Genomic DNA, 23731 nt, shown 5'->3' with positions numbered 1-23731 from the left:
CTACCTGTAAGCTCTTTGTTTCTTGGTGACCACCATCACCCACTCTGGTCTGTGTCTAGAGCAGAGCACATGGTGATGACTGCTTGTTATCTTAATTGGAAGAGGAAGCAATTGGGAAAATATTCACGGAAAAAGAAAAGTCTGTATCTCAGTCATTTCTAGACTTGAGAAATTCTGACTTTCTAGTTTGACGTAGTTCTCTCTTAGTCTTTTATTAAATACTAATAAGGATTTTTAGAAAATAATTTTGAAATAATTATAGTAGGTGGCCATCTGTTTTTACTACATCAGTTCTGAGTTTGAATAGATGGACAAGTGGTCAAAAAATTGGGCTACATATTCCATAACATCTTGTGCCATAGTTTACTGTTTGTTTATTGTTGTTGTTTTTATAACATGCTTTGATATGTTCAGTAAAACATTTTAGGTTAAGGGCACAGAAATTATTACAGAGTAACTCCAGCCACAGAGTAAAGAAATGTATCTAGCATTATCTCCAAAATATATTAAAAATAATCTTGTTATAACTTACCAGCCACTAAATTCAGTGAAGCATATTACATAGCTTTATATTCCAGCATAATCTTATTTCTTTCATAATGCTATTCATTAAAGAATAGTCGCTATTATAAAGTATCAAAAAAAGGTATCACATCTTCCTTTGTCTTGTTTAAGCTAAGCCATGTTTCCCACTTTTATCTGTATTTGCTAAAAATAAAATGAAAAATCAAACAACTATCTAAAGTGGTTTTTAAAAGGGCTATATCACCGTTCCTGTAAAATCCTGCCTGATTTAAGTCCTGTGAGTACCTGGCTCCCTTGAGATGGCAATGCGTTGCTCACAGAACAGAATGAGATTCAAGCTTGTCCATGGAGTCTCACTTATGACAATGATCCGTGGGCGTGATAACATAATCTATATACAGTGTTTAGTTTTCTCTGGGGTGGTTGGGAATTTTTAAGCCAGTTACTCAAAGATTATCCCTTCAGTCCTCCCTTATATATTTTTTTAAATTCTATTTAAACTAAAAAAAAAAAATAGAAAAAAGAAAATCACCCATTTTTTTTTTCACACCAAACCCCTTACCTCTGACAACCACCATTGTCTTCTCTGTATCTATGAGCTTAGGTTTTTCTTTTTTTAAGATTTTATTTATTTATTTTAGAAAGAGACACAGAGAGAGAGAGCATGTGCACATGTGTGCGTGGAGGGCAAGGGCACAGGGAGAGGGATAAAGAGCCTCGAGCAGACTCCATGCTGAGCACCGAGCCCACGCAGGACTCAGTCTCACCACCCTGAGATCAGGACCTGAACTGAAATCAAGGGTCACACACTTAACCAACTGAGCCACCTCAGCACCCAGCTTAGTTGTAGTTTTGTTTTATATATATATATATATATATATATATATATATTAGATTCTACATATGAGATCATATAGCATTTTTCTTTCTCTGACTTATTTCACTTAGCATAATGCCTTGACATCAATCTATGTTGTCATAAATCACCAAATTTTGTTTTTTATGGCTAAATAATATTCCATTACATAAATATAAGTATATTACATATATATCACAACTTTATCTGTTCATCCACTGATGGACACTTAGATTAATTATTTCCATATCTTGGATATTGTAAATAATGCCAAAATGAACATGGGGATGTATATGTGTTTCTAAATTAGTGTTTTGTTTCCTTCAGATAAATATCCAGAAGTGGAATTGCTGTGTCACATGGTAATTCTATTTTTAATTTTTTAAGGACCCTCCATACTGTTTCCCTTAGTAGCCACACCAGTTTACATTTGTACCAACAATATACAAAGTTTTCCTTCTTTCCATGTCCTCACCAACACATTATTTCTAGTCTTTCTGATAATAGTCATTCTAATAGGTGTGAGGTAACATCTCATGCTTTTAATTTGCATTTCCTTGATGATTAATAATGTAGAGCATATTTTTTTGGGATCTGTTGGTTATCTGTATGTCTTCTTTGGAAAATGTCTATTCAGATCTTCTGTCCATTTTTAAATCAAAATTTTTAATTGAGTTGTATGAGTTCTTTGTATATTTTGAATATTAACCCCTTATCAGATATATGATTTGCAAAGATTTCCTTCCATTCAGTTGGTTGTCTTTTCTTTTTGTCGATGGTTTTCTTTGTTGTGCAGAAGCTTTTTATTTGATATAGTCCCATTTGTTTATTTTTGCTTTTGTTGTTTTTGCTTTTGATGTCAGATTCAAATAGAATATCACCAAGACCTCTGTCAAGAGCTTATTAACTATTTTTTCTAGAAGTCTTATGGTTTCAGATCTTAGAGTCAAGCCTTTAATTCATTTTGAGTTATTTTTGTGCATAGTATAAGATAGTTGTCCAGTTTCATTCTTTTGTATGAGGATGTCCAATTTTCCCAGCACCATTTATTGAAGAGCTTATCATTTCCCCATTGCATATTATTTGCTCCATTGTCATAAATCAGTTGTTCAGATATGTTTGGGTTTATTTTGGGGATCTCTATTTTGTTCCATTGTTCTATGTGTCTGTCTGCCAACACCATACTGTTTTAGTTACTATGGCTTTGTAATATAGTTTGAAATCAGGGGGAATCCTATCTCACTATCTTAATATCTATTACATACTGGACCTTCTAGATCCTCTAAGATCTAGTGAAACGCAGAAAGCATTGCAAATCAAATGGGTATGGATGCATTGAGAGTTCTTCTTTCACCATATCTAAGGCCAGCTGAAGGTAAGCATTTGGACAGAAAACATTATTGAAAATGCAAGCGGGCAAAGTTCATGTTGCAGGTCTAGAATAAAGTGCAGCTTAGATTTCCTTCTCCTGCTCACCACCTCCCGAAATGACTCTGTGATAGATCCTGGGAACTCTCGGTCTTCTCAGTCTTCCTCTCACACTTTGACTTCGTCTCACACTCTCACTCTCAGGCTGAAATAGGGACCTGAAATCAACTATGCAGTTAAGGGAACAGCCTGGAGTCTGAGACAAATCAGTATTTTCCCTACCTCTATCCACAGAAAAAAGCACTGATACTCCAGTAGCCATAAGCAAATCTTGTGCTCGGATGCTAGTTTTTAAACACCCAGCCCTACCAAAAGGAATAACTTCTTAGAAAAATATCTGAGTCCAGGGCTGGGGCAAAAAGGGCAAAGATGAAACTGGAACATCTTGGTGTACCAGAGAGTAAGAAAGTGTTCAAAAATAATGACAGGCCAAAAGGACATTAGAGACAGCTTGATGGGGTTCCCATTGGCCATTTCTGGGGTAATTTGAGCATCAAAATAAATGAGGACCACAGTGGATTGTAATCCATCAAATGAAGTAGGAAGTCATTTGAGTCTACTATGATAATAAGTAAATAAACCCAAATAGAAGAGAAATGAGGATGCCTGTTAAATTAGTGTGCCAGCTGATAAATGTGGAAGAAATGACTGAGTGGAAAAACAATGATTTGCAGCAGGTTGGTAAAAATTGATTCAGGCAAGACACATATTACAGCTACAGAAAAAGCTGGATAAGGAGCAAGCTGTTTGCTTGTTCTCAAAGTGTCTCACCACAGACTGCTAAGTAGTAACAAAATAGTTACTAAGTGGAGAAAAATGGAGGAAAAAATAGCAACTAAACAGTGGAGAAAGTAGACACCATCTTGACCTGATGATCCACATTAGCCTCATTAGGAAGTGGCAGGTAGACATCATATATTTTGGGATGTGATACACTGAGAAGGATACTTTATCACTTCTGCATTGTTCCAGCTAGAGATGCACAACTTGAATCTAATTTTGAGAACATATTAGTTAAACTCAAATTAAGAAACTTTCTAAAAATTACTAGGCTGAAGTTTTCAAAAATGTCAATGTCATGACAAAGACAGGCTGAGAAACTCTTGCAGATAGAAGAAGAGAAAAGAGATCTGAAAACAATAAACAGTGTGTGACTCCAGACTTGGAATATGTACTGTAGGTTTGATGAAAATATTACCTCAATGTGAAATTTCCTAAATTTAGATCATCATCAAATGCTAATTTGAAAATATTTAAGTTTGGAAACCACTATTCTACTTAGTGGTTAGTTTTGGGTGAAGAATTTCTTAAGCTGAAATGTTTTGATTAGTATTATCTATTTTCTACTATAGTAGCTTTTTGGTTATAGTTTTCTGTAGCTCTTTTTCTCCTATTTGCAGGTATTTTTTGGACAGGGTTCATAGTTTAAGAGCATCCTTTTCTAACAGTATGGTGATGTGTAGTTTCTTTAATGGAAGATGTAAGTAGTTTGGGCAGGGGGTAACATGTCTTGCTTCTCTTTCATTTCTGCATCTATCTTAATTTTACCCTCTTACTTTTTTTCCCCTTTCACTGCTATGGCCACAGATCAAATAGGCACCTGACATTAGTTTTCAGAACCAGAATGTCTTTTATTATTTCTTCTGCCAGAATCCTCAAAACGTCCAGACTCAGTTCTTCAAAACATGTTTAAATTATATGCATGGTCTTATTTTCATGGCTGCTAATGACAGAAAAAAATATTTCTAAAATGAAAACTAAGAATTATGTAATATGTCATAGCATGACAATAGTCTTATTTTTGCTTTTCCTGTGGTTTTAGTGTACCCAAATAATGTGCAATTGCTATAAATGGTAGAGCCCACCTACATCAGACTGGTAACTTATTGTTGAAAGCAATGCAACTAGTAAGGTTTCTTGGAGTGGTCTCCTAATCAGCAATATGGTAGGTGTCTCTCAGCTTTGTTTATTCGCAAATGCAGAACACTCTTGCCTTTTTATGGAAAGCCGTATAACCTGTGGGTCATCTTTGATTATAGCCTCCTCTTGGCAACATTTCATAATACCTCAGGGCTGAATTAAATTTACCCTGTTCAGTGTTCCCACAGTTTTTCCATCATGGTAGTCCAGTGGTGGATCAATAGGTCTGTACACTTATTACGTGGTGAATCCCTTGAAGGTAAGAGTCTCTCTTGCTCCTTCAGTCTCACAGATAGTAAAGAGGACACTGCCTGTCTACTAATTTAATTGGGGCGGTTGTTACAAATGGACCACATTTAAGTTTTAGCCCAGCGCTTGACTTTACAAAGTGTGTCCTGGGTTGAATGTGTACTTGGATAAGTACACCAAGTGAGCAGTGAGAGAAATGTGGGAGTTTTTTCCCTGAAAGGAAGAAGATAGAAAATAGAGAAAAGAAGCAAAGTATATATAAGAAAGTAGAGAAGTAGAGTACTTTTCAGTATAGAAAACTGAAACTAGAATCCAGACCAAAGAGACTCTATTTTTAAGGCAATGATTAACACACAACTTTAGGTATTTGCAATGCTACAATAGGCTGCAATAAAATTTTTTTGTGGTTCTCAAAAACTTGAATCAAATCTGTTAAATATATATATATATATATATATATATATATATATATATATATATGGCACATGTACAATTTTTGTTTTATAAACATTAAGGAAAATGCTGATTTATGTGACCGGGTCAAAACAATTAGAATAAGAACCATACACATGGAAGAGCTACACAGTTTTGAAGCTAAACTAAATCAGTGGAAGAAGAAACTCAGAAGGAAGAATGACCATAGAATTATAAACCTACAGATAAGTTACTAAAATCTTGAGTAGGATTTTCCAGAAAATGTAACTGATGGCTTCAAGCAAACTCGTCTCGTGTTTACGAAGCAGTGTGTCCTTGGTGATTTCTAGAATTTATTTGCATCCTACACATGCACAACACCAGGCACATAGTAGGCTATATATTTGCATAAGAGGTGAGCCCAAGATGTTATACCTGTATACTCTCTGCTAGTTTTAAAAATGTCTAGTGGGAACTGGAAAATTGGAAAACACCTAAGTGCCTAACAATAGAGTAATGGCTAAACAATTTGTAGTACATATGTTCTTTTTTGTACATGCCGTAATTTCAAAAATTGAAATTTATTTATATAAGTCGACATTAAGTTCTCTAAGATACAATGTTATGTGAAAAAGACAAATTAACCAATAATACATATGCAGTTGTCCTGTGTTATGAAAAAGCTCTGTAAGCATATATAGTAAATTATTTACAACAATTGCCCCTAATGAAAGAAAGAATTTGGGTATAAAAGTAGACCTCCAGTTTTCATTCCATATCCTTTTATACTATTTAAAGTATTATCATGGGAATATATATATATACACACACACACACATATATATTATATAATTTAATGTACATTAAATATATATTATAATGTACATACACACTAGAAAATAGAACTTCTGTGTTTGAAACATGGCTAAATGAGTGAATACGAAATGCTTTCTGTTGCAATTAAAACACTGGATAGGGGTGCCTGGGTGGCTCAGTCGGTTTAGTGTCTGCCTTCAGCTCAGGTCATGATCCCAGGGTTCTGGGATTGAGCCCCGCATCAGGCTCCCTGCTCAGCGGGAGGCCTGCTTCTCCCTCTCCCTCTGCCCCTCCCTGCTTGTGTTCTCTCTCTCACTCACTCTCTCTCTCTCAAATAAATAAAATCTTTAAAATGTAAAAATTGTATGTGTGTATATTTATGTGCATATATATATATATATATATATATATATATATATATAGTGCTGAATTCATTAGAAAATAGTTGAAACCGGCAACCACAGATACCCCCAATAATAGGGAGAGGTAAGAGTACATATCAAGTGAGAATTATGTATGGTGAACCTGCGTTGGATATGCATGTGGTCCTTAGACTCAGAAATAGGCCATGACAGATCTTTGATATTCTTTCTTTATTCAGCTTCACTGTAGCATAATTTCATAAGGTGACACCAATTTTACTTGTAGAATTCAATGAGTTTTGATAGTTGCATAATTATATAACTACCACCACAATCAAAGTATGGAACAATCTCATCGTGTCAGAAATATTTCTGGTACCCCTTTGTAGTCAGTTCCTTTCTACCACACTCAGCTTCTGGGAACCACTAATCTGGTTTTTGTCCTTATAGTTTTGTGCTTTCTAGAATTTCATATAAATGGAATAATACAATAGCTGTTTTAATCTGACTTTTTTTTTCACTTACCATAATGCTTTTGAGATTCATTCTTGTTGTTACGTGTATTAGTAGTTCATTCTTTCCTTTTATTAAAGTAGCATTTCATTGCATGGTATACCACAACAGGTTTGTTTATTCACCAGTTAATGGACATTATAGTTGTTTTCCATTTTAGGGTTATTCTACATAAAGTTGTATGGACATACATTTTCATTTCCCTTAGTGACTATTTAGGGAAAGGATTGCTGGGTCATATAGTAAGTACATATGTAAATTTATAAGATAAACTGCCAACCTGTTTTTCAAAGTGGCTATAATAATTTCCATTCTCATCAGAAATCTATCAGAATTTAGCTATTTTACATCCTTGCATAAACCTTGGTTTTGTTACCTTTGTTACCATACATTTGTTTTATGTTCTAATAAATATGTAGCCATATAGTGTTGTGGTTTCAATTTGCATTCCTTTAATTATTAATTATGTTAATCAGCTTCTTACGGTTTTTTGCTAAAGTATCTGTTCGAATCTTTTACCTATTTTTATTACTGAATTGTTTGTTTTCTTAATATTGAGTTGTAAGAAAACTTTATATGTTCTATGCAAGCCCCTTTTCAGTTATATGATTTGCAGATATTTTCTCCCACTCTGTGGGGGTTGTGGTTAATTTTCTTAATGGTAATTTTTGAAGAGCAAGAGTTCTTGATTTTTATCAAGTCCAATTTTTCTATTTTTTTCTTTTTTGTCCATTTTTTTCTTCATCAAAGACATCTTTGCCTAAATAGGTTCATAGGTTCATAAATAAAATCTTAAAAAAAGACTGTTTAAAGATTTTCTCATAATTTTTTCTACAAGTTCTAGCGTCTTACGTGTTACATTTAGGCCTGTGATCTATTTCAACTTGGTATTTGTATAAATTGAGAGGTAAGAATCAAAATTCACCTTTTTTTAATATGGATGCCCAATTATTACAATATAATGAATTAGGAAGACTCTTCTTTCACCACTAAAAGTCAATTACTGTAGAATTAGTTGACTATATATGTATGAATCTATGTTTGGACATTCCTTCTGTTTTATTGACTTGTGTCTCTCTATCAACACCACCCTCTCTTCATTACTGTAGCATTATAATCTAGATTACATAGTAAGGTTGGTAATCTTTACATCAAGTACTGTAATAACATCTTTACTTTCATTCTCTTAAAAATTGGTTTGGTTGTTCCCTGAACTTTGAATTATCCATATAAAATTTAGAATTATCTTGTCAGTTTCTAAAAAAAAGACTGATGAGATTTTATTTCAGATTGTATTGAATTTATAGATCAATTTTGGAGGATTTGACATCTTAATAATTTTTAGTCTTTTATTTATTTATTTATTTTTTAAAGATTTTATTTATTTATTTGACAGAGAGAGACACACAGTGAGAGAAGGAACACAAGCAGGGAGAGTGGGAGAGGGAGAAGCAGGCTCCCCGCCGAGCAAGGAGCCCGATGTGGGGCTCGATCCTAGGACCCTGGGATCATGACCTGAGCCAAAGGCAGACGCTTAACGACTGAGCCACCCAGGCGCCCCCAATTTTTAGTCTTTTAACCCATAAATTTAGTATACCTCTCCATTGCTTTGGTCTGTTATTTTTTCTAATCATTTTTAATTTCCACCATACAAATCTTGCATATTTTGTTAAATCTATTGTCAATAATTTCACAGTTTTGATATATTTTAAAAGGTATTGTGTTTCTAACTTCAATTTCCAAATATTTTGTGCTCATATGTATAAATATCATTTCTTTTTGTATATTGACCTAATATTCTGGTATCTTGAAAAATTCATGTGTTAATTATTTTAACTTTTCTAGAGATTCTTTAGGATTTTCTAAATAGGTAATCATAATATCTGTGAATAAAGGCCGTTTTGTTTCTTCTTTTCCAATCTGCATGCCTTGTATTTTTTTTCTTTTATAGTATTTACTTAGATCTTTAGTCTAATGTTGAATGGAAACAGTGGCATCTGACATCCTTACCTTGTGCTAAGCCTAGGGGGGAAAGGCTTTCATCTTTCAAAATTTGGTATGATATTTGCTGTAAGCTTTAAGTTCTGTGTCCTTCTAATTTGCTAAGAATTTTCATAATAAATGAAAGTTGGTTTTTTTCAAATGCATTTTCTGCATCCATTGGAATAGTCAAGATGCTCCCTCTCCCAGGGCCAGGAGATGAGGTTTTTCTCTGTGTTTAAAGAGGGGAGCTGAATCTAAGCTGCCTGCAAAGACCCAGAATTAAATGCAGCACTTTTAGATAAGAGGGACTACAAAACTCATCCTCCCCAGCCAGATATAGGGCAAGGAGTCTCAATCCCAGCTCTGTCCCTGGGTGCCAAGAATTTCTCATGAGATAGCCAAACATCAAGACAACCTCAAGCAGGTTGGGGACTTTAATTTGAAATATCCTTATGATAATAGCATTCTCAAGTTCAGAAATTAGAATAAAAATGTTTTTTGAATCCATTATGTAGAGACAAAAGCTAAACATTCTAGAAAGACACTTCCACCATACAGATTACATGTTCCCTTTAATTAAGAATAATGAAAACTAACTCTTTTAAACTCTCCTTATTTCATTGAAATTTAATTGGAGGGCGCCTGGGTGGCTCAGTTGGTTGGGCGACTGCCTTCGGCTCAGGTCATGATCCTGGAGTCCCGGGATCGAGTCCCGCATCGGGCTCCCTGATCGGCGGGGAGTCTGTTTCTCCCTCTGACCCTCTTCTCTCTCGTGCTCTCTCTCTCTCATTCTCTCTATCTCAAATAAATAAATAAATAAAATCTTTAAAAAAAAAAAAAGAAATTTAATTGGAAAATATGATAGAGTTCCTTCAACAAATATTTACTGAATGTGTCTGTAAGAGGATAGGCATTTTTTCAGGCTCTAATATGATTAAAAGGAAACATGAAGATTCACATCTATCCTACAGATTATTATTATTGATATATATCAATACCATAGATATTTAGTCTTATTGGGGTATATATTGATTGGATATAACATAATAGTCTCTCTTGGGACATGAACTACTTTTATGTGGCAAATGTGCAAAACTTTTCTCAATAATTTCATATCTGTATACACACACATATATACATATGTATAAAGATATATGAAGTTACTTGGCTTGTGCTGTTTTCTACATTTGCTTATCTCTCAGCTATATATCTCTTATTAGAAATGATTATGCAAAATTGCTGCTGATGAAATCAGTCAGTACATTACTCAACCTTCTTTATACTGATAAATATTATTGTGTTCAGTTTTTTTAATGCATTTTTTTTCTTTTGGAGTTACTTTAACATACAATTTTCAATTTATAGCACTATACTAAACTTTTTATAAAAATATATGAAAGCTAATTACTGATGGAGACTATTAGGATTATCATATGCTTCTATGGAATGGCCAAAATGAATCTTCTTCCTAGTGTATATTTAACTGATTAGTCACTATTATTCTCTACCATCAAAATAAGTATTCTCTCATTAAGTCCTTACAGCTATTTTAATATCTTTTCCCTATTTTGATTTGCCCAACCCTTTAATTTCTAAGAAAACTCATTTGACTTTAGCTAAAAATATAAGTATGTCTAGATTTCATTGTTGTTTTTATTTCCAGATTTGCTGCACACATCCAGGAAATTATCTTGAGTCTTTAATATATGTAATACAATAAAACTCTGGATTGTTTTCTAAGTAGTTTATATCGACTAAAATATTAATCACTGTTAAAACCACTGTAAAAATTAATCCCTGTTGGTACTGTGTGTTGTTGAATGAAGGAATAATCAAAGCTGGGTATATGTCACTTTTTGATGTCTCAGTTGATGCAGTACCTCTGAATTTCTTGTTGGGTATAACATTCCTCTGACAACATTATGAATGAGCATTCATTAGATTCCTACTCATGGACTAGTCACCCTTCTCATAGAGGATAGTTTTCATCAGTGAAGAGAAATCAGGTATGCATACTTACCAGCTAGAACTTTCAGTATGCAATAGGCTTCCTTCTGCCTTCATGTGTTATAGTGGTCTTCACAGCTGGAGTTTTCAGCAAATACTGTTGATATATTGCAGTACTATCTAGGGAATGCACTATGTGTCTTCTCTAATCTTAAGCAGACCATGGCATATTTCTAAATTAATAAGAAAACCGAGGACCATGGCATTTATTTCTATAATCTTGTTGCTGACATTAGTATTCATGTAAACATTTAATCTATTCTTCCATCAGTTGTTTTTTAACTGCTGTAGAGTTTTAGAGAAAACTTGGATATGTATAGACTCCCCTTATTCTCTGTCTTCAATAATTCGGTTCTTAATTCTTAACAATAATCTATCCATCATAGCAAGTGGTGCTCTTATTATTCATATTGATTTATATTTATTCAAAACAAAATCTTACTTGCATATCCCCACTGAAGTCCTTGGTAATTTTCAATTGTTTATTAAGCTGTGTTTTAAAACTGATATTGAGCTTCAAATCATACCAAATAAACTGTTGATGACATGACAATCATATTTTATTTTAAAGCCATAAGTAGCATTATTTATTTTTATGCTAAATGGACTCAGGTCCAGTGCAATTACAGGGAAGTAAATAAATGTTTTTGAAGTAAACTCTGTAATGGGGGAAAAAAAATCAGACCTTGATGTTCATCAAGAGATTCAGAGAGGGGCGGAGCAAGATGGCGGAGGAGTAGGAGACCTAGATTTCGTCTGGTCTCAGGAATTCAGCTGAATAGGGATCAAACCATTCTGAACACCTACGAACTCAACAGGAGATCGAAGAGGAGAGTAGCAACAACTCTCTGAACAGAGAAGCGACCACTTTCTGGAAGGTAGGCCATGCGGAGAAGTGAATCCAAGGCGATATTCGGGAGGATAGACGGCGGGGGAGGGGCCTCCGTCGGCCGCTTCTGGCAAGTGCTAGAGCCGCGGAGCACAGAATCGGACCTTTTAGAAGTCGGCTCCGCGGAGGGACGTCGCTCCAGTGGCTAAGCGGGGGGTGGAACCCTCGTGGGACAGTGTGGTCTCAGGACCCTCGGAGTCACAGAGAGACCGGGGGTGCCTGAGTGCGCCAGAGCTCCCAGGTATCGGAGCGGGGAAGCCGGCTGCAGAGACGGAGCCGAGGCGCGGGCTCTCAGCTCGGGGTTGCCATAAACTGTGATCTGCGGCCCAGTCAGGCCACTGCTCCTCCAGCAGGGACCCAACAAGCGGCAGAGCCGGGGAGACTCCCCTTCCTCCCCCGGGAGGAGCGGCGCGGGAGCTCACCGCAGGGATCTGCTGGGTTTGGAGACTCCACACGGGGTCGGGTGCCAGAGATAGCAACGCTCGGTCACAGGCCGGGTGAGCGCGGAGTGCGGCCGGAGACCGGGGAGACAGGAGTGACTGCTTTTCTCTGGGGGCACACTGAGGAGCGGGGCCCCGAGTTCTCAGCTCCTCTGGGCGGAGATTGGGAGGCCACCATTTTTGCCCTGGTCCTCCAAGGCTGTACGGAGAGCTTGCAGGGAACAAAAGCTCCTGAGAGCAAACCCGAGCAGCTTGCTTAGCCCGGACCAACAAGGGTGGGGCAATTCAGCCTCCGGCAAAGACATTTGGAAACCACAGCAACAGGCCCCTCCCCCAGAAGATCAGCACGAACAGCCAGCAAGCCAAGACCAAGTTTACCGATCAAGGAGAACGGGAGAACTCCAGCGCTAGGGGAATGCTGCACATAGAATTCATGGCTTTTTTACCATGATTCATTAGTTCATCAAAGTTAATTTTTGTTAACTGTTTTTTTTTATTTTTCTTTTTCCCTTTTTCAACCAACATCTTATCAATCTCTTTTTAAAAAAAAAACATTTTTTATTTTTAATTTTTAGAGTCATATTTTATCCCTTCATAGTAGTTACCCTTATTTTTGGCATATATATATAAGTTGTTCTCTCTTTAAAATTTTGAGATACAGTTTCTTCTAACAGATCAAAATATACCCTAAATCACTAGTGTATGGCTCTGTTCTAGTCTCCTGCCTGATCACATTCTCTCCCTTTTTTCTTTTTCTTTTTTTTTTTCTTAAATCTTCTTCTTTCTTTTTTCAAACAACTTCTTATCTTATCAAGTCCTTTTATAAAATCTTTTATAATTTTCATCTTTACAGTCATCTTCCATCCCTTCATTGTATCAACTCTTATGTTGTGCATATATGTCTTTCTTCCTTTAAAATTTTAGGAGGCACTTTTTTCTAACAGACCAAAATACGCCCAAAATCTAGTGTGTGGCACTGATCTATGCATTAGCCTGATCATATTTGATCATATTCTGCTTTTTTTGTATTGTTCTGTTTTTGTTTTTATCTTTTTATCTTTTTTTTTCTCTTTCTTTTTTCTTTCTTTCCCTTTCTTTTCCCCTGGTTTCAGGTCTTTTCTGATTTGTATACAGTATATTTGCTGGGGACGTTGTAAACCTGTTAGCATTTTGTTCTCTCATTCATCTATTCTCTTCTGGACAAAATGACAAGACGAAAAAATCACCTCAGCAAAAAGAACAAGAGGTAGTACCGTCAGCCAGGGACCTACTCAATATGGACATTAGTACGTTGTCAGACGTAGAGTTCAGAATCATGACTTTAAAGATACTAGCTGGGCTTGAAAAAGCATGGAAGTTATTAGAGAAACGCTTTCTGGAGAAATAAAAGAACTAAAATGTAACCAAGTCGAAATCAAAAAGGCTATTGATGAGGTGCAATCAAAAATGGGGGCCCTAACTGCTAGGATAAATGAGGCAGAAGAGAGAATCAGTGATATAGAAGACCAAATGATGGAAAATAAAGAGGCTGAGGAAAAGAGAGAGAAACAACTACAGGATCACGAGGGCAGAATTCGAGAGATAAGCGATACGATAAGACGAAACAACATTAGAATAATTGGGATCCCAGAAGAAGAAGAAAGAGAGAGAGGCGCAGAAGGTATATTGGAGCAAATTATAGCAGAGAACTTCCCTAATGTGAGGAAGGAAACAGGCATCAAAATCCAGGAGGCACAGAGAACCCCTCTCAAAATCAATAATAATAGGTCAACACCCCGACATCTAATAGTAAAACTTACGAGTCTCAGAGACAAAGAGAAAATCCTGAAAGCAGCTCGGGAGAAGAGATATGTAACCTACAATGGTAAAAATATTAGATTGGCAACAGACCTATCCACAGAGACCTGACAGGCCAGAAAGGACTGGCAAGATATCTTCAGAGCACTAAACGAGAAAAATATGCAGCCAAGAATACTATATCCAGCTAGGCTGTCATTGAAAATAGAAGGAGAGATAAAAAGCTTCCAGAACAAACAAAAACTAAAGGAATTTGCAAACACGAAACCAGCCCTCCAAGAAATATTGAAAGGGGTCCTCTAAGCAAAGAGAGAGCCTAAAAGCAGCAAAGATCAGAAAGGAACACAGACAACATACAGTAACAGTCACCTTACAGGCAATAAAATGGCACTAAATTCATACCTTTCAATAGTTACCCTGAATGTAAATGGGCTAAATGCCCCAATCAAAAGACACAGACTATCAGATTGGATTAAAAAACAAGACCCATCAATATGCTGTCTGCAAGAGACTCATTTGAGACCCAAAGACACCCTCAGATTGAAAGTGAGGGGGTGGAAAACCATTTACCATGCTAATGGACACCAAAAGAAAGCTGGGGTGGCAATCCTTATATCAGACAAACTAGATTTTAAAACAAAGACTGTAATAAGAGATGAGGAAGGACACTATATCCTACTTAAAGGGTCTATCCAACAAGAAGATCTAACAGTTGTAAATATCTAGGCCCCGAACATGGGAGCAGCCAATTATATAAGGCAATTAATAACAAAAGCAAAGAAACACATTGACAACAATACAATAATAGTGGGGGACTTTAACACCCCCCTGACTGAAATGGACAGATCATCTAAGCAAAAGATCAACAAGGAAATAAAGACTTTAAATGACACACTGGACCAAATGGACTTCACAGACATATTCAGAACATTCCATCCCAAAGCAATGGAATACACATTCTTCTCTAGTGCCCATGGAACATACTCCAGAATTGATCACATCCTAGGTCACAAATCAGGTCTCAACTGGTACCAAAAGATTGGGATCATTCCCTGCATATTTTCAGACCACAATGCTTTGAAACTAGAACTCAATCACAAGAGGAAAATCGGAAAGAACTCAAATCATGGAGGCTAAAGAGCATCCTACTAAAGAATGAATGGGTCAACCAGGAAATTAAAGAAGAATTAAAAAAATTCATGGAAACCAATGAAAATGAAAACACAAATGTCCAAAATCTTTGGGATACAGCAAAGGCAGTCCTGAGAGAAAAGTGTATAGCAATACAAGCCTTTCTCAAGAAACAAGAAAGGTCTCAAATACACAACCTAACCCTACACCTAAAGGAGCTGGAGAAAGAACAGCAAATAAAGCCTAAACCCAGCAGGAGAAGAGAAATAATAAAGATCAGAGCAGAAATCAATGAAATAGAAACCAAAAGAACAGTAGAACAGATCAACAAAACTAGGAGCTGATTCTTTGAAAGAATTAATCAGATTGACAAACCCCTGGCCAGACTTATCAAAAAGAAAAGAGAAATGACCCAAATCAACAAAATCATGAATGAAAGAGGAGAGATCACAACCAACACCAAAGACATACGAACAATTCTAAGAACATATTATGAGCAACTCTATGCCAGCAAATTAGATAACCTGGAAGAAATGGGTGCATTCCTAGAGATGTATCAACTACCAAAATTGAACCAGGAAGAAATAGGAAACCTGAACAGACCTATAACCACTAAGGAAATTGAAGCAGTCATCAAAAATCTCCCAAGAAACAAAAGCCCAGGGCCAGATGGTTTCCCAGGGGAATTCTATCAGACATTTAAAGAAGAATTAATACCTATTCTCCTGAAACTGTTCCCAAAAATAGAAATGGAAGGAAAACTTCCAAATTCATTTTATGAGGCCACCATTACCTTGATCCCAAAACCAGACAAAGACCCCATCAAAAAGGAGAATTACAGACCAATATCCTTGATGAACATGGATGCAAAAATTCTCACCAAAATACTAGCCAATAGGATCCAACAATCCATTAAAAGGATTATTCGCCACGACCAAGTGGGATTTATCCCTGGGCTGCAAGGCTGGTTCAACATCCGCAAATCAATCAACGTGATACAATACATTAACAAAAGAAAGAACAAGAATCATATGATCCTCTCAATAGATGCAGAAAAAGCATTTGACAAAGTACAGCATCCTTTCTTGATCAAAACTCTTCAGAGTATAGGGATAGAGGGTACATACCTCAATATCATAAAAGCCATCTACGAAAAACCTACAGCAAATATCATTCTCAATGGGGAAAAGCTGAGAGCTTTTCCCCTAAGGTCAGGAACGCGGCAGGGATGTCCACTCTCACCACTGCTATTCAACATAGTATTAGAAGTCCTAGCCACAGCAATCAGACAACAAAAAGAAATCAAAGGCATCCAAATCGGCAAAGAGAAAGTCAAACTCTCACTCTTTGCAGATGATATGATACTGTATGTGGAAAACCCAAAAGATTTCACCCCAAAACTGCTAGAACTCATACAGGAATTCAGTCAAGTAGCAGGCTATAAAATCAATGCACAGAAATCAGTGGCATTCCTATACACCAACAACAAGACAGAAGAGAGACAAATCAAGGAGTCTATCCCATTCACAATTGCACACAAAACCATAAGATACCTAGGAATAAATTTAACCAAAGAGGCAAAGGATCTGTACTCAGAAAACTATAAAATACTCAGGAAAGAAATTGAAGAAGACACAAAGAAATGGAAAAACATTCCATGCTCATGGATTGGGAGAACCAACATTGTGAAGATGTCAATGCTACCTAGAGCAATCTACACATTCAATGCAATCCCCATCAAAATACCATCCACTTTTTTCAAAGAAATGGAACAAATAATCCTAAAATTTGTATGGAACCAGAAGAGACCCCGAATAGCCAGAGGAATATTGAAAAAGAAAAGCAAAGCTGGCGGCATCACAATTCCGGACTTCCAGCTCTATTACAAGGCTGTCATCATCAAGACAGTATGGTACTGGCACAAAAACAGACACATAGATCAATGGAACAGAATCGAGAGCCCAGAAATGGACCCTCAACTCTATGGTCAACTTATCTTTGACAAAGCAGGAAAGAATGTCCAATGGAAAAAAGACAGTCTCTTCAACAAATGGTGTTGGGAAAATTGGACAGCCACATGCAGAAGAATGAAACTGGACCATTTCCTTACACCACACACAAAAATAGACTCCAAATGGTTGAAAGACCTAAACGTGAGACAGGAGTCCATAAAAATCCTAAAGGAGAACACAGGTAGCAACCTCTTCGACCTCAGCCGCAGCAACTTCTTCCTAGAAACATCGCCAAAGGCACGGGAAGCCAGGGCAAAAATGAACTATTGGGATTTCATCAAGATAAAAAGCTTTTGCACAGCAAAAGAAACAGTCCACAAAACCAAAAGACAACCGACAGAATGGGAGAAAATATTTGCAAACGACATATCAGATAAAGGGCTAGTATCCAAAATCTATAAAGAACTTATCAAACTCAACACCCAAAGAACAAATAATCCAATCAAGAAATGGGCAAAATACATGAACAGACATTTTTCCAAAGAAGACATCCAAATGGCCAACAGGCACATGAAAAAGTGCTCAACATTGCTCGGCATCAGGGAAATCCAAATTAAAACCTCAATGAGATACCACCTCACACCTGTCAGAATGGCTAAAATTAACAAGTCAGGGAACGACAGATGTTGGCAGGGATGTGGAGAAAGGGGAACCCTCCTACACTGTTGGTGGGAATGCAAGCTGGTGCAGCCACTCTGGAAAACAGTATGGAGGTTCCTCAAACAGTTGAAATTAGAGCTACCATTCGATCCAGCAATTGCAGTACTGGGTATTTACACCAAAGATACAAATGTAGGGACCTGAAGGGGTACGTGCACCCCAATGTTTATAGCAGCAATGTCCACAATAGCCAAACTGTGGAAAGAGCCAAGATGTCCATCGACAGATGAATGGATAAAGAAGATGTGGTATATATACACAATGGAATATTATGCAGCCATCAAAAGGAATGAGATCTTGCCATTTGCAACGACGTGAATGGAACTGGAGGGTGTTATGCTTAGTGAAATAAGTCAATCAGAGAAAGACATGTATCATATGACCTCACTGATATGAGGAATTCTTAATCTCAGGAACAAACTGAGTGTTACTGGAGTGGTTGGGGGTGGGAGGGATGGGGTGGCTGGGTGATAGACATTGGGGAGGGTATGTGCTATGGTGAGCGCTGTGAATTGTGCAAGACTGTTGAATCACAGATCTGTACTTCTGATACAAATAACGCAACATATTTTAAGAAAAAAGAAAAAGAAGAAGATAACAGGAGAGGAAGAATGAAGGGGAGTAAGTCAGAGGGGGAGACGAACCATGAGAGATGATGGACTCTGAAAAACAAACTGAGGGTTCTAGAGGGGAGGAGGGTAGGGGGATGGGTTAGCCTGGTGATGGGCATTAAAGAGGGCACATTCTGCATGGAGCACTGGGTGTTATGAACAAATAATGAATCATGGAACACTACATGGAAAACAAATGATGTAATATATGGTGATTAACATAACAATAAAAAATTTAAAAAAAAAGAGATTCAGATTATCCTCCTGGCCAAGCCACTCCTTCTTCTGTAAATTTGGAAAATTCACTTGGCCTTACATTCTCTGTCTCTTTGTCAGTAAGTTAAATTAAGTTATTCTTATTGCCCATTTTCTTTGAACTCTGAAACTCTATGACATTAACTTATGATTATTGTCTTAAACTTCTGGTTGTACATTGAACACTTGAAAAAATGCTAAGTGCATCCCATTTGCCCAATTTTATGGTTCAAAAACTTCACAATCAATGGGTCAGGCTTATCATTTAGCAAAATGTGCAGAGCTGTAAGTATGAAAACTCATTGTTGATTTGAGAGTTTTTGTTGCTGTTTCTCATATTAGTTCATTGGTAAGATTTTATTTTTAATGTAGTTTGTTATCATTGATCTCATTTACATCTAGTCTTTACATTCTTTATTGAGTGTAGAATTTCTCTAATTCTTCAGTATGCTTACAGGTGATATATTAGGTAGGCATGCTGACCATTCAGGATTTGGGAACTTTTTGTTTTGAATGATGTAGGCATTTAGAATTAACAAATTTGAAAGCAAAGGGATTGATTTTCCATTTGACGTTTTATAACTATAATTTTATTAAGAAATATCTGTCACTCCCCCTTAAGATTCTGCTCTCAGAGATGTCTCTTTAGTGATTTCTAGAGCATATGCCAGCAAATGGAAAATATAATCTAATAAAAAGGATACTTCCAAGTGTCTTAGGCAAAATACTTATTTTAGTATGAAGTTAATATTTTAATAATTGTGTTGTGATTATCTGGTACCAAAACATTAATTATGAATCAGCATTATGTTCTAAAATAGAAACTCAGGAAATAGAAAGTGGCCATATATTCCTGAGAAACCACATAGTAGGAGAATTCATCATTGAGGAGTTAAGGATCTTCTGGGAAAAATAAACCCAACGAACTGAAATTTGGGTGAATTTATGAAAGTTCTTATAAGTTTTCATTTTAATGGATTAAAAGGAAAAGACCACACACATTTGCATTCACAATAATGGGTATTGCACATTACAGTCCCTTAATTTCCAGAAACTTTTCAAGATTACCACCCACAGTGTTTTGATGATATGCTTACTTTACTGAAGATTTTATGCATATTAAGAATTATTTTTCATACATGTCATATTCCTTTCAATATTTAATGCATTTCTAATTTTATGATTGGTTGTGACCGACTCCCCCAACTTCACTGTGGTCCTAGCAAATCAGAGTAATTCTGATCTCTTCAACCGTATCCACTATCCGGGGATTACTTTATCTCAACTTCTTTTATTTTTCTGTTTCATTTTAAAACTGATACTATCACCTTATTGTCAGTTTTATTTCTATTTCTTTTAAACTGCAGTTCCTTTGTTATTTTGTATGGGGGTTTTTTTGCACATATCTCCATATATAAGTAAATTAATATCTGTTTGAATTAAAATCAAAAAGGGAAAAAGGCCTACAGGAATCCATGTCTAGTTATCTGAAATTACTATCTATAAATAATATCCATCACCTGGGTTGATAGGTGATTAAAGATTATATCACTTAAAAAGATTACTGACTTGACAAAACACATCTACAAAAACCCCATATTATACATAATTGTCAGAAACTAGAAACTTTCTTGCTCAGATTGGGAACAAAACAAGAATGCCCTCTCTCACAGTTCCTATTTAACATTGTACTGGAGGACCTAGCTAGTATAATAAGACAAGGGAAAGAAATATAATGTATTCAGAATGGAAAGGAAGAAATGAAAACATTTTTATTTGTAGATGACATGGTTGGCTATGAAGAAAATTCCAAAGAAATGGGAAAAACAAACAAACAAAAGTCCTGGAACAAATAAGTAAGTATGGAAAGGTCACAGGATGCAGTTAATATGTCAAAGCCACTTTTTTTCCTATATACCATCAATAAACATTTTGAACTTACTTTTTTAACAAAATAACATCAAAAAACTTGTCCATTAGCAACAATAATAAAAAAGGGAAAACAAGTATAAGTCTCACAAAATACATACAAGATTTATATGCAAAAAACCAAAACCAAAACACTGATGAAAGAAGTTGGAAAATATCGAAACAAATGGAGAAACACCCCAAGTTCATGGTTTGGAAGACTCAGTGTTGTTCAGATATCAATTCTTAACCACTTGATCCATATATTCAAAATAATGCTAATGAAAATCTCAGTAAGCTACTATTATATCTAACAATAATTGATTCTAAAGTTTATGTGAAAAGACAAAAGACGCAGAGTAGTCAGTATAATACCGAAAAAGAACAAAATTGGAAGATTAACCTATTGCAGGATTTAGTATAAAGCTACAAGAATACATGGCATTGATCAACAAACAGATGCCTGGATCAATGGAAGGAAACAGAGAGCCTAGAAATAGAACCACAATAATGTAGTCCTCTGTGTCTGCCAAAGGTAAAAAATCAATTCAAAAGAAAAGAATAGTCTTTCCAATAAAGAGTGCTGAAATAATTAGATGTACACCTGCAAAAAGAATGAACCTAGAAACATACATTTCACAATAATTAACTCAAAATAGACCACATACCTAGATTATAAAATGCAAACTGTAAAATATCTAGAGGAAAATATAGGCAAAAAATCTAGGTGAATATGGGTTGGTAATGAATTTTTAGATGTAACACCAAAAGTATAATCCATGAAATAAAAAACTGATGATATAGGCCATTAAAGATATCCGCTCTGCCAAAGACAGTTAAGATGTATAAAACACAAGTCACAGATTTGGAGATAATATTTACAAAGCACAAATCTGATAAAAGACTTATATTGAAAATGCAAAAATCTTAAAACTCAACACTAAGAAAACAACCCATTACAATTAAAAAGTGAACAAAACATCTGAATAGACACCTCATCCAAGAGGATATACAGATGGCAAATAAGCACATAAAAGGATGCTCAAATCATTTGTCATTAAGGAATCACAAATTAAAACAACCGTGAGATATACAATTATTAGAATGACTAATATCCAAAAAACAATACCAATTGCTGGTGAGGATGTGTAATAACAGAAATTCTAATTTACTGCTGGTGGGAATGTAAGGTGACAGTCACTTTGGAGGACAGTTTGGCAGTTTCTTATGAAGTTAAACATAATCTCTTCTGACCCTGCAATCATGCCCGTAGGTATTTACCAACTGATTTGAAAATTAACATCCACACAAAAATCTGCAGATGAATGTGTATAGCAGCTGTATTCAGAGTTGCCAAAAATTGGAATCAACAAGGATGCCCTTCATTAGGATAAGCAAACTGGTATTTCCATATAATGGAATACTATTTAGCATTTAAAAAAAAAGAGCTAAGGCATGTAAAGACACAAGTGAATCTAAAATACATGTTGGTAAGTAAAAGAAATCAGGCTGAAAAGACTATGTACTGTATTATTCCATTTATATGATATTCTGCAAAAAGCAAAATCACAGTAGGTAAGCAGATCAACAATTCCCAGGGGTTCACAGTGGGCCTAGGGAAGCACTGAATAAGTGAAGCACAAGTATTGTCAGGGTGGAGAAACTCTCCTGTGTGCCACTGTGATCGTCATACAGAACACTATGCAGTTGTCAAAATCCACTGAGCTTTTAAACATAAAAAAAATGAACACAGTGTATGCAAATTTACAAAAATTATTTAGAGATCAATGAAATCCCAGGATGGAATGCAGAATGTGACAAAATTATCTGTGTTACAGCCGCACTGAAGGGAGAGTGAGGGAAAAGTGCTGACCAAAGTAACTTTGAAATAAGTGTGCGCTGTGATATGAAGGGCAAAAAGAACCATCCATAGGCAGTGTAGACTGGTTGATTACATGTTTTCTTGCACAGGCATAGGGGTTAACAGTTCTGAAACCACTATCTACATATACTCGGATTGAAGAATTTTAAAAAATGATTAACATATAATAAGAGCCAGATCTCTCTGTTTGAGCAGGAGTTTATAGCTGAGCAAGGGGTAGAGGCTAGAATGAGCCATGTAGTAATGAATTAGAATTGGAACATCAGTATGAACTCAAGTTTAGCTTACTAAAGATGCTTACATGTACAGATATTTTAGACATGTGTTTATGCGCAGGTTAGTATACACACACATTTCTTTGATTTGGCCACTGAGAGGCAAAGAGAAATCACACACCAGCAGCCATGAGCACGCTAGTGTTCATCTCTTGATTTTTAATACTGTTCTCCAATGAAAGGAATAAGGATTCCAAGGACAAATGCTTGATTCTAGGAATGGAGCAGAAAATATGCAAATGAGTTTAAAGCATCTTGTAGTGCCAGGAGATAAAGAGGTGCTAAATACACACACACACACACACACACACATACACACACACACACACACACGGGGATATATCAAAGGGATAAGAGCTAACTGAAAGAGCTTTCAACAGCTGAAGCTGTAGCAGTTTGAGCAACAGAATAAATACCTAGTATTTAGGTATTTATTACCTAGTATTAACAGAAAAAACCTAGTAGTACTAGGTTACAACCCAAAATATAAAGTGTATATGAATTCATACTGATTCTTAAAATAATTGTATAAATAGGGGAACAGACAAATATGCTGTGCAGGAGAAGTCCATATAATCTATGTAGATGCTCTGCCTTCTATGAGGTTGAACATGTATAACTCCCTATTCTTTAAGTATAAACTATGCATAGTGAACACTTTCCAAAGATTATGAAAGTTTGGGGGAAAAAAAAGTACCTCAGCCAGGTGATCAAGGTTAACATCAATAGTAATAAGTAATAATACATGCCCTCACTATGCTATAAGAATGGCATTTTCTTCTGGAGTCTTCTTCCCAG

At 36.0% G+C, this 23731-nt stretch overlaps 1 protein-coding gene across 2 annotated transcripts in view; it reads left to right on the top strand.

Moving 5' to 3' along the window:
* Positions 1-23731, top strand: part of GPC5 (glypican 5) — a 1333521-nt gene that overhangs the window by 1067545 nt on the left and 242245 nt on the right. The window contains exon 8 of one of the 2 annotated variants that reach the window (XM_073894399.1): positions 8480-8723. The exons of the other annotated variant lie outside the window; for it this stretch is intronic. Coding sequence (XP_073750500.1) covers positions 8480-8481 — 2 coding nt within the window. The 3' untranslated portion in view covers positions 8482-8723. Of the gene's footprint in view, positions 1-8479; positions 8724-23731 lie in introns of those variants that run through there. 2 annotated transcript variants of the gene reach the window in all.

The sequence above is a fragment of the Callorhinus ursinus genome, unplaced genomic scaffold, assembly GCF_003265705.2.
Source record: "Callorhinus ursinus isolate GAN/ISIS: 27379988/994484 unplaced genomic scaffold, GSC_fseal_2.0 scaffold7, whole genome shotgun sequence".
Classification (NCBI taxonomy): domain Eukaryota; kingdom Metazoa; phylum Chordata; class Mammalia; order Carnivora; family Otariidae; genus Callorhinus; species Callorhinus ursinus.
This window is presented reverse-complemented; position numbering and strand designations above follow the sequence as displayed.